This window comes from Physcomitrium patens, chromosome 4 (assembly GCF_059467195.1).
Source record: "Physcomitrium patens ecotype Gransden chromosome 4, ASM5946719v1, whole genome shotgun sequence".
Classification (NCBI taxonomy): domain Eukaryota; kingdom Viridiplantae; phylum Streptophyta; class Bryopsida; order Funariales; family Funariaceae; genus Physcomitrium; species Physcomitrium patens.
Genome location: NC_143413.1, coordinates 2,595,718 through 2,608,439, shown reverse-complemented (window position 1 = coordinate 2,608,439; position 12,722 = coordinate 2,595,718). Strand labels below are relative to the sequence as shown.

Genomic DNA, 12,722 nt, shown 5'->3' with positions numbered 1-12,722 from the left:
TTAAAATATTTGGTATTTATAAAGTTAAACAAGTTCTATATAAACACAATTTAGTGAATCATAATTTCAAACTTTCAAATTTATTATAAAATAAAACTACTATAACAATCATAATTTTTTAAAAACATCATCCAATATTTGATAAAAAAATATATATTTTGATTTATTACATTAATGATGATATGCTTACTATTAAACAAACATATTAATTTTAAAACCTTTGCTATTAAGGATTATAAACAATATAAACAAATTACAACATAAATCAAATAATTACATTAATACAAGTCTGACATGGTTTATTTTAAATACAAAGTTTAAAACAAAATATACAAAATAAAAATATATATAATTTATATATTTATTTACAAACAACTACAACTCGTAGTATTTGGCCTCGCATCAATGCTAATCAATGTTGATACCCACTGTCGAGAACGCACATTAAACTTGCACACAGACCACTTGAATCGGACATCAAGCCCAAAACCTGCACAGCATCACGCCTACAATTACCAATGACACTATAAAGCAAGTCCAATAAGATCATAAACATGGGTCATACCAAACCACCAACACGATCCAGCAGCTATAGTCGTTCACTGACATGGTCTGGTCTACCTTCTCGACAGGCTCTCCACTACAACCCCTACAGGATGCATTGGTGACGCAAACTCCCCACCACATTTAGACGCAAAACATCATTGCTTCAACACCAAGTGAGTGCGTCTGAACCCCGAACTGAGGCGACGATACACCGTGAAATCTGATGAATTGCAACAACACCACGGCATGAATTCCTGAGCGAAAACGATAGTACCCGATAAACTGCCTGAGAATCACCTCTACCGGACGGTATGAGAAACTAAACTGAGAACACCAACTCTCACATTCGGAGGAGGTGCATCACGACGAAGGCCGGAAGCAATTGATGACGAAACACTGTGGCGGCAGTTGGGCGACTGCAGGAATGACAATTCCGGCGCTTAGGGACGGAACTTGGCCTGGATCTTGTCCACGATCCAGCGGTCGATCCTGAAGCCCTTCTCCAGCACCTCGTCCTTGATGTCGGGCTGGAACAACGCCGGCGCTATCTGCTGCACTCCTGGGTTCTGGCTGCTCAGCGCCCCAAACGCAAACGCATCGCCCTTGCCCACGTTGAGCTGGAAGTGCACCAGGCCGCGGGGGAACACGAACAGGTCGCCCTTCTTGAGGTAGGTGGCGAACAGAGTGTTCACGGTGCCATTGCTGCTTACGAACCCAACGTACAGCTCCCCTTCCAGCACAAACAGAATCTCCGTGGCCCTGGGGTGAATGTGCGGTGGGTTGATGCCACCCTTGGCGTAGTCGATGCGCACGGCCGAGATGCCAAAGGTGTTTAGGCCGCCGAAGTTGAACACGTTGGCAGCCGTCACGACGGCATTGTTAGCATTGGCAGTGTTTCCGCGGTTTTTCAAGACATCAGTCTTGAAGTCATCAACCGTCACCTGAGCAGCAGGCTTGCAGGTAACGCCGTTGATGGTGACGGCGGCCTGGGGGTCAGCGACGCAGAAATCCTGGAGCGGGTCCTCGTCGGCAGCCGTGGTGAACCTGGGCACAACACCCACCACCAGCAACACAGCAAGCGCTGCCCACACCGAGTTCATGGTGCTGAGGGTGCAGAGCAGGAGTGATGAGCGAGGGGAGCTCGATGAGCGACGGAGGTATGCGAGGGTGGAAGACGGATGGATGGTGGGGTAGTTGTTGTGGATTGTTATTGCCATCTCGGGTTTTGTACTGTCAGGTACGGCGGTCGTTTTGATCAGGCTGGAAAGTCCAGGTCGTTGCAGAAGTTACTAATGCCTCGTTTTTCTACCTTCGAGAAGCGCTTCTTTGCACGCAGAGAGGTGCGTTGAAAAGATTTTGTTGGTTTAGGAGGTGGAGAGTTGAATTTTGGGGAGATATTGGAGCGGGGCCATCGTTCGCATTGAGCTTACCAGAATTAGAACCAGAAACAGCATGAGACAAACATGATGTTTGCGAACTGACGAATTCTTGCGTATGCAGAGTGTTTAAACAACTGCTGAGGACCAGTGCGCGACATCCAGCAACGAGATAGTAACGGTGGGTAAGAACTTTCGGTAAGTGTAAAGCACCAGATATACAGAGCTGCACGCATCAGTTCTATCTTAAGCGGAAAGAGAAAACCATGAAGTAGCTGCATCCACACCACGATTGATTATCTCTCCGATGTTGGTCTGTGGCGCCCACGAGGTGACTAATGGTGGGACTTGGCATAAATGACGCAGGGGCAAAGTGTAAAAAATTTCAACGGTGGTAGTCAGACTCGCTCAATTTTTTTCTTCTTGCTTATTTGTTAAACGAGTTGGTGAACCCCTTTGCCGCGAGAAGAATCGCAAGTTTCCACACCTACTTTCAATGTGGCCCCTTGTCAACCAAATCAGATCGACACAGGATCAGCAATGCCGACAAGGTTTGCGCGTCAGACCTTGTGTTGTGTTTCAACTGCACGAACTAAGTACGATATATGATCTTTCAAGCCAGGACGTACAGCCGCCTTCCCCTAATGCGCGAAAGCTTCGGATGACGATACTCTGACGTCGGCGGTTTACTTGCGATGTAACTGCGGCTGCTCGTTCCCTGTAAATAATAATCAGCTGATTCGCATTTTGACCTGGATAAACCACCAACAAACACCACCCCTGACCTTGGGAGCTATTATCGTTCTGAGTTTATGGGGTCGTTTTTGTGGGTCCATGCAACGATTATTGGTTTCAATAACGTAACTTTTCGATCAGAGTTATCGAAGTGAAAACTGCGTGAAGCATGTTGTTAAGGATTGAAAAGTTCATGATTGTTGACTTTGGAAGCACCTGTTCAATTATTTTAGAACTGCCTATTTTATAATTTCATTTCATAAGTACCTATTAATTATTTTCTAATAAAAAAAACTTAACTTCCAAGAGCATCAAATTTACAATTAAAAGTTGAAGGGGCAAAGACAGTCCCCTAAGTAGACGACATGAAACTCTAGTCGTCATTATGACGAAGTCAGAATCGAAAACACAAGCATTTGTTACACTCTGGTACACTAGTGCTGAGTCTATATTTAGCACTTTATACTTTGAATAAGACGTAATTAAAATTCATTTTGTATTGATCAGGATGATGTGTCTGGAAGGCCTCAACCTTCGCCCCATCTGAAACTCCTGCTTCGCAGGTCTAAACAATCTATCCAGAGAGCAGGGAACTTGTAATAAAAGCCCCTTCGGCCTAGTGACGGCATAACAAGGACATACTTCGGCAGTAGCTGCAACAATAATTCATACCTGGGTCCACAATATCTATTGTGATTTCACTTATCCCATTTTTTACACCAAGCTGGGGCGGTTAGTCATGACAGACTAAATTCCAGCTGGTTGCTGTGCATAGCTGGTCCCTGTCTACGTTCTAGGTGGTGCGTAGTCTGTGAAATCAAGTGTTCCCTTTCCATGTTAGCGGAAAAGTGAATTCTTATCTCCCACTTCGTCTGGATGGAGTAAACTTTCCAAAAACTTATGTTCATTTTCCCGTCGGAGTTGGCCGGCAACACCTTGGTTTCAGTTGGATATTTTGAAAATCTACCCAATGCGGAAGCTTCGCAAGCTGCAGCCAATTCTGGTCATGGCATCAACTCGGTTGAGTATGTAACACTTTCTTCCGGTTTTGCTCGAATAAGTGCTCTCTCCAGTCGCTGCTTCACGTGGAAAAGATATAGAAAGTACGTACCGATACAAACAATCTGCCTTTATTTTCGACACGGGTGGGAGATCCCTTCATTCTCTTTGGCATCTTTATGGATTTTGGGAGCTGCATTTATTTCCCCGAGTTGTCGGGTGCCACTGGCTTCAAACATGCTCAGGGGATGAAGCTGAGGATGAGTTTACTATCAGCAATGTGAACGAGTCATTTGTTTTTTGAACTTTGCCCAAGACCGAGGAGACTTATCTACTACAAGTTCTACACTGCCTAGAACCCATCAATTGGGCTGACAACCAGCTCCTGAAACGTGCTTAAATGTCAACCCCGTAGGAAGAATATGGAAACAAGTGACATGATTGTCAAAGTTCAGGCATGTGATGAACACCTCATTTCACCATTTAATGTTAAATTCTGAAAAAATCATTATACTTTTCGCCATGCAAGACATATTCTGCAACTGAGTGCAGAATATTCCCAAGATAAAAGCTGGGATAACACCAAATATCTCCACCTGATTCATTCACGTCATATTTGGTTTGGGTGCAATGTTCCGACGTATTTTCTACCTGGACATCCAGAGTTGGAACTCTAACGGGACTGAAGAAATCCTTCCAGAAAATGGAATAGGGTCAAATACTGCTTTCGTTTAACCTGGAATATGTCTGGACTTATCATCATCTCTTGTTGCATGCAATTGATTTGTGGCATCATTCTTAAGTATTTTTAATCTTCTTTTTCAAAAATTTGTAATCAATTTTTAGTAACTCTTCACTTCAGTATTCACTCAGCCTTTGCCTACCTCCTACAATACGTCCTTGTTACCACCAGCGGATTCCTGCTTGCTGATGCTCCTTGTGGAAAATATTCATTTGTAAGAATATTCAGTAAGGATGATGATTTTTAAAGATGTTGTTGTGTCATGTGAAAACTGGCCTTGGAATGCACTAATTAGGTCTTTGAAGTTAGATTTATAATTTAAAAGATTGTATAAGATGTTGAGAATCAACTTTTTGGCAATCTTAAACTACTAGTTATCTTTAATACATCCTATCAATTTCAGATAAAGGATTACTTCATCTTATCTCACTCTTGTCAATTCCAAATAAATTTAAATAATCCATAACAACATTAATTAATTCCTAAAGAAATTTTAACTAAGTCAAAGAAATCATAATTAAATTTTAAAAATCCTAAAAAAATCTTTAAAAAATCCATAAAAAAATAATATAAAAGTCTTATAGAAAATGTAAAGAAATCATAAAGAAATGTCACATATAAATATATATGTATTTTTTCCAACAACTACCTATATGATCAAATAGAAGGAAGTAAATATAGATTAATTTTATAATATCTTCTAAAGAAGATTTTTAGAAGTTTTATAGATTTGATTTTGATTTTACATGTGTTTTTAATTGATTGGTAGGTTAGAAACTTGATTAAGAAGCTAACCATATATCATACATATTGGTAGCTTATAGAACAAGTTAACTATGTAGTATATATATATATATATATATATAGATAATTTGGCTTGTAAGTTAAGACATGTGTCTAGGAAAGTCAACACATATTGGAAGTCTTATAGAATATCACCACATAGCTCCTAGTTAGAGAGTATATATAGAAGCAAGAGTGAAGCCTTCTTCATTCTTATCAATGTCTTTCTAGTACTTAGTTTTGTCTTAAGACTTTTTAGTCATCTTGTCTTTGGTAATAGCCATTCTAGTTCAATATATTATCATCTTTGAATAATTTTTTTAGTCTTTTTAAGTAACACAAGAATGCATTAACGATTTCATTCTTCAAGATTCATATCTTTGATAGTTTGATAAGGATATTAACTTATTGTTCTTATCTTTTTTTAAAAGTGAGTGGATTACTCCACTTCCATTATTGTATTTTGAAGGTTGTGGACTTTCCAATTTTAAACAAATATTTTAGATTTTTAATATTAATTTTTTCTTTAAAGAAAGTAGATTATTGTTCTTTATAGAAATTTTTATTTGATATTAAAGGTTGTGAAATATTTCCTTCGAATTTAACTTTTTGATTTTATTTAAGTTGTCTATAGAAGGAAAAATCATGGATACTACTCTCAACAAAAGTGAAAATAGATTTGCAATTATTACAAATCTTTATTAGTTTGTTTATATTTCAAGACTAAATATCTCTCGTATTTTTAATGTAAATTATAGAGGCACTATTCCTATATCTATAGAAAAAGTCAACAATGAAGTTCAAAGTCTATGCAAAGAAGTTATGCAATTAAGAGAAGCAAGTAAACCAAGTTTATAATTGAATTTAAGGAGTCTTGCTACTATAAGTATAAGAAAGGCAAGCATAATTATTCTTAAGAATTTTAATGGAATAAGATCAAAACTTCAAGGATTTCTACAACATATACAATTCTATCTAAAATTACATCCTTTTTAATATAATTATAGATTTACTCAAGTTAGATTTATTAGATACTTTTCTTTAGGAGTGTTCTTTTTTGGTTTGTACCTTTGATGAAAAAAGATTCACAATTACTCTATGATTTGAATTCATTCTTAGAAGTATTTGCAATTGTATTTACAAAAAATGATTGAAAAAAGATAGCAAAGACCAAACTTGTATTGCTACAATAAGATTCATGTTCAGTCACTATATATGCTGCTAAATTCTAATATCTTACTTGCAACATGGATTGGAATGAAAAAATCTTTATTAATCAATTTTGATATGAGTTCAAAGATAGTATCAAAGATTTATTACTGACAATACAGAGAACAAATTTATTACAGTAATTTATTGCTTACACTATTAGATTCAACAACTAACTCTTTGAAAGATATTAAGAATAAAGATTTTATTGGAGAAGTACAAATCAAGCCATAATGACACTTTCTAAGATTTTGGAAGCTTATTCATCAAGGCCATAGCTTATAAAAATTGACATAATATGTTTTACACTTCTTATTAAGTAAGAAAAGACTTATTATTGTCAAGAAAATTTATACCTATAGTGTAACTAGGATATGAATTTTAAAAAAAGAAATCATTACTATAATCTTATGTCACTCAAATAGATTTGAAAATCCCTCAAAGATGGTAATACATTGAATAAGAATGGCTAGTGCAAAAGACAAGTAGACTGAAAAGACTTAAAATAAGACTAAAAATTAGAAAGGTATTATCAAGAATGAAGAAGGTTTTACTCTTGCTTCTAAATGTACTCTATAACTAAAATCTATGTGTCAGTATTCAATAGGACCTCCAATATGTATTAACTTTGTTAAATATATGTCTTAACTTGTAAAGTAAGTTATTTATATGTGTGCCATATAGTTAGCTTATTCTAAAAGCTATCAATATATGTAGTATATGGATAAATTATTGAAAAAATTTCTAATCCACCAACTAATTAGAAAATGGATAAAGTCAAAATCATATCTATAAAGGTACTAAGAAGCTTTTTTAGAAGATATTATGAAATTAATCTATATTTATTTATTTCTATTAAATCATATAAGTAATTATTAGACTAAATATATATATTTGTGATATTTCTTTTTTTTAAAAAATAAATTTCATAAGAGCCAATGATCATCTTTTATATAGCTTGATTTTTTTTTATCTTGATTTTGATGGATATTATTGATATTAAGCTTCAACCTTCTTTTTTGTATTTACAAGTTTTTTTGTTAGCTTCCATGTACATTCATAAATTTGATATTTGTACTTTAAATAAGATATTTTAATCTATTTTTTTGTTTCTTTGAATCTATTTAGATGTTGCTTACTTCAAATTCTTGAATATTATCTATTTTTATAGAAGCTAGTGGAATTTGTCTTCTTTCTAAGATATTCATTGTCTTATATGGCTCAAGAAGAGATATGTGGAATTTGAGATAGATCTTCATAGACTCCAATAAATATAATCAATAAGTAATAAGATTTGACTTATTCACAAATAGCAAAAAGTCCAAGTCTTTGATAATCCAAATTATTACAAGAACAAATTGTCTTTATATTGCAACAAAGTAACTATATTTTGTTATTTTTTTTGAATTATATTTTTTTTTGTTGAAATGAGCATTTGCATTAATCTTTTGTTGTTCTTGAGCTTCCTTTAATTATACCTTCATTATTGCATGTAGTTTTAACAAAAAATTTATCAAATATTTTGCTATAAGATTATTAATTTTTAAAAAGTCAAAAGTATCAAATCATGGATGATAACCATAATTGGAAAAAAAAAAAAAAAAAAAAAATCTGTTGAATAGAAGAATATATTAAATTATTGTATACAAACTCTACCAATGGCAAAAGAGTTGTTTAATCATCTTGATGATAATTGATGACAAACCTCAAATATTATTTTAAAACTTACATCATTTGTTCTGTTTGTTCATTAATTTTAAGATAAAAAGCCAAAAAGAGCTTTATATCCACCTTTAAAATCCTAAAAAGGATTCTACAAAATCTAGATACAAATTGAATTCTCTTATTTAATATAATATTCTTAAGAAATCTATGATAGTGATAAATATTGTCAAAAAATAAATTAGTTATTTCTTTTCTTTTGATAAATTTTATATATGATATAAAATATGTAATTTTGATAAAATAATCTACTATCACAAATATAAAATTATATAAACTTGAGACTAAAAGATTTATAATAAAATCTATAGAAATAAAAGATGGTAATTATTTTGAAATAAGTAATGGCTAAAGAAGTTTGTAAAATCAATAACGAGGAATTTTGGATCTTGAAAAAATATCACATAATTGTACAAAGTCTTTAATTGCCTTCTATATTTAAATCTACTAAAAATCTCTAAATATTAGCTTTAAATTCTTCTAATATCCAAAATATTTGACTATTAAAAAGTCATGACAAACTTCAAGAATATGTAATCATGCTTCATCTTCTAAAATATATAATTGTCTCTTAAAATAGACTTGATTATTTTTGAATTCAAACTTGGAAGTATTATGAGACTTAAAAGAATTATTCTTAATATCATAAACAAGAATATTAGAAGACATATTTGATTGAAGTTGCTTGAAAAAACTTCAATCAATAATCAATGTTTATTTTATTGTATAAAAGTAAAAATACTCTAGCTTCAAGAAAATCATTCTTTGTTGATCATAAGTTTTGTCTCTTTCTTTTGGTGTAAGATAAGAACATCTAGAAAGGGCGTCTGACAAATCTTGTTATTTTTTGGATCAATTAGTAATCTTAAAATCAAATCTTGATAAAGATATGTTCCAACAAGCCTAATAATAATTCAAAACACATACAAACATGGAATACTTAAGATTATTATGAGTTATATATATATATATATATATATATATATATATATATTGTACCTAGATTAAAAGTACTTTTTAGATAATAATGCCATTCTTAAAATGAAACTATAAATACAAGAAGTTTTTTATTATGAATCTCATAATTGATCTCGGCTACTGAAAATTCTTAAAATAAAAAATTAATAAGTAGAGCTTATCATCTATTCCTATTTGTGGAAAAACAACACCTATAGCAAAGTTTGATGTATTTGTTTTTATAAAAAATGCTTTGAAAAAATTATTGCAATACAAAATTGGTATTGAAATAAATATTATCTTCAAGGCTTCAACTGATGCTTTAGCTTCTTTACTCTACTTAAGTTTGTTTATACATGTCAAGTATATGAGAGGATTTGCAAATTAAAAAATGTTTTTAATAAAGATTCAATGGTAATTAGAAAATCTCAAAAAATATTACATAATTTTGATTATATTTGAAATCTTTAAATTTATGATAGTTTGAACCTTCTTAGGATCTATCATAAGACCATTGGTTGAAATGATGTATCTTAAGAAGTCAACTTGAGTAGTGTGGAATACACACTTTTCTAACTTGGCATATAATCTTGCATCTTTAAGTTTTTATAATATATAACAAACATGAAGTTCATATTGTCTTATATTCTTAAAATAGATTAGAATGTTGTCTAAATAGCAAACAATAAAATTATCAAGAAACTCACAAAAGTTTTTATTTATTACATATTAAAAAGCAGTTGGTATATTTGTAAATCCAAAAGGCATGAACATTGTCGGAGTAGAGAGAATTTGCCTCAAAAAAGCACTAGGCTTTTAGTTGCCACTAAATACTCAATCAAGTCTAAGATAAAAAAATACCAAGTTTATATATATAATATTTTCTTTTTTTGAGCAATTACATCAAAACATAAGCCCAAGTACCAAAAAAACATCCAAATGTATGATAAAGTATCTTAAAACCTTATATATCCTTATGAAGAATGTTTCTCGAACTTCAACAGCTTATATCTCACGATCAGACCGTCCAAATAATCCAAAATTTTACATGAAGTACTGATGTGCTTTCAAAAACTACTACAAAAAATTCAACCGCAATTTTGTTACAAATCTTGAGATATCACCAAAATCCTAACAATAGCTTTAAACCCTAGCTTACATACACTTGTATACTAATTTCTTTATATTTCACGAAATAAGTATTCAAATACCATGAAACTTTGATTTATACCTTCTTAACTTAATAACTCACACTTATGGAAATTTTGAGCCAAAAATTCGTCCAGAAACTCAAGATATGGCTCCAAACATTACTATCAACAAAATGACTCACTTATTGCCTTTGAATTATATGTGTTGTCTTCAATGCCCTATAACTCCTTCATCCAGACTTGAAACTTATCAAACAGTACATGTAAAGTGTAGCCAAGAAATTTTTATTTTCAACTCTAGTCGCCGATCTTTCATTGCTCCCTGTACGCATGTGTTATGCTTCAAAGAGTGACAGTAGGTACAAATTTGTCACCTTAACTTTGAACACCTATATATCCTTCAAAAGAACTCAAAATCACACAAATTCTTCACCCAAATTATACCCAAAAGCCTGAGCTTGCTAATCCTAGCCTCCAAAGCTTGAATGACTTTGAAAAAAAAACCCTAATCCCTAATAAGGCCTCGAGCAGCCTCCTTGAAGCATATTGGACATGGCCTTCGACCAATAGGAATGAAGTTTTCCATTCCTTGCCTTCATCCAACCATGCCTTGCTTTCATCCCTCCCAATAAGCCTCCTATTAGTTAAGAATTTTTTCTTTTGGCTTTAATCTCCTCTCAAGACTCCATACTAAATATTTAGGTTCTATAATTTTTTTTTTGAAATGCTATAATTAAAAAGTTAAACTCAAAATAAAGTTTCTTAAATCCACTCTTTTTAAATTAATCTATTTAACCATTCTAACATATACCAAGTCTTATGAACATATTATATGTTCTAACTAATTTTTATATACTATAAAATTTTATAATACAACAACATTATATTCAAAATATCCATATCTAATTCCAAAAGCAATCTTCTATTCAACTCCTTCTTTGATGTGGAGTAAGTTACGTGCTCTCTATAGATTTATTTTTATATAGATCTTTGTGTGATTGACTTAGTCAAAACTCTTGAAATTAGAAATAGAAGATACATATTCTTGATGGTAATCTTATTAAGTCCTTGATAGTCTATACACATATATAGAGATCTATCATTTTTCTTCATAAATAAGATAGGAGCTCATGCTAGACATTTCAAATAGGATGTAAAGTTTTTAGCCAAGTTTTGGTGAATGTACTCCTTTAGTACAACTAATTCATTTTTTAATAAGATGTAGATTGGTATGAATGGTGGTTAAGCTCCTTCTTGCAAATTATTTAAATAATTATAGAATCAATGCTTTAGAAGATTATTTATATTTTATTTTTTAAAAACATCCTACAAATCTTAATATTGGCTAATAATATTATTTGACATCTTTCTACTATCAAAAATAGATTTTTGATAAGACTAATTTAAAATAAATTAATAAAAGATCTTAGTCTTATTAGATTCATGAGCCATAACATGTTTTATAAATAAAGACTTTATCAAAAAACAAGAGATATCTTTAATCAAAAAAATTAAATCTGTATATGTAAAAGTCATAGATAGTCGTTTACTATCTTTTGGAGATATTATGTATGAGATTATTTCTTTAGGTATGGCAATTAAAGATCATAATAGCATAGTAATATTTAATATAATAAAAATATTTCAATTTGATTATATTAAGATTATTGTGGTTAAAAATGTATAATCTTCAAATAGATTGGATTTCTTATAACATTAAATTTAGTTGTAGTTTAATCCAAAATTCTATAATTCCATTAATTTAACCTTATTAGATTATAACTTAGTTTAATTCATCTTATCAATTTATAATTTAGAATAAATTAAATTATAATCTAACAAGGCTAAAACTTTTTTTGAATAATATTGAAACTAATTGATAAAGGCTTTGTCATTCTAATCTATATTGCAAGCAAGTTTTTAAAATTTATTAGCATATGTGATAGTTGAATGTAATCTATGTCATAATAATACAAGCTTGGTCTTTGCTATCTTTTTTCAATTAATTTCTTTTAAAAATATATCCATGAATACTTCTAAGAATGAATTCAAATTATAGAGTAGTTATAAATCTTTTTTCATCAAAGATGAAAATCAAAAGAAAGTACTTCTTGATAGAAGTGCATTTATGAATCCAACTTGAGTAAATTTACTAAGGTATTAGGAAGGATGCAATCTCAAATAGAGCTTAACATATTACTGAAATTCTTAAAATTTTGATCTTGTTCCATCAAATTTCTGAAGTATATTAATCCTTGATTTTTTTGTACTTGTAGAAGCAAGACTTCTTGAATTTGGTTGTTAAATTGATCTACTTTCTTCTTTCAACTACATAACTTCTTGGTGTAGACTCAAGACTTCTTTTGTATATATAGAAATAATAAATTTATGATTTATGTTAAAAATACATGAAATTTCTACTCGTAGAGTGTTAATAAACTCATGAAGATCTGCAATAGTTACAAATCTATTTTCACTTTTGTTGAGAATAGCACCCATAAT

The 12,722-nt window shown here is 31.6% G+C and overlaps 1 protein-coding gene across 1 annotated transcript; it reads right to left on the bottom strand.

Annotated features, from left to right (window-relative positions):
• Positions 1-332: 332 nt before the first annotated feature.
• LOC112281166 (putative germin-like protein 2-1) lies at positions 333-1,729 on the bottom strand. The gene has a single exon (XM_090249479.1). It carries the CDS (start codon positions 1,644-1,646, stop codon positions 987-989), a length of 660 nt encoding a protein of 219 aa, XP_090105605.1. The 5' UTR covers positions 1,647-1,729; the 3' UTR covers positions 333-986.
• Between the last annotated feature and the right edge of the window lie 10,993 nt (positions 1,730-12,722).

Coding starts and splice junctions, on each gene's coding strand:
- LOC112281166 (XM_090249479.1), bottom strand. CDS start 1,646: ATGAACTCGGTGTGGGCAGCGCTTGCTGTGTTGCTGGTGGTGGGTGTT.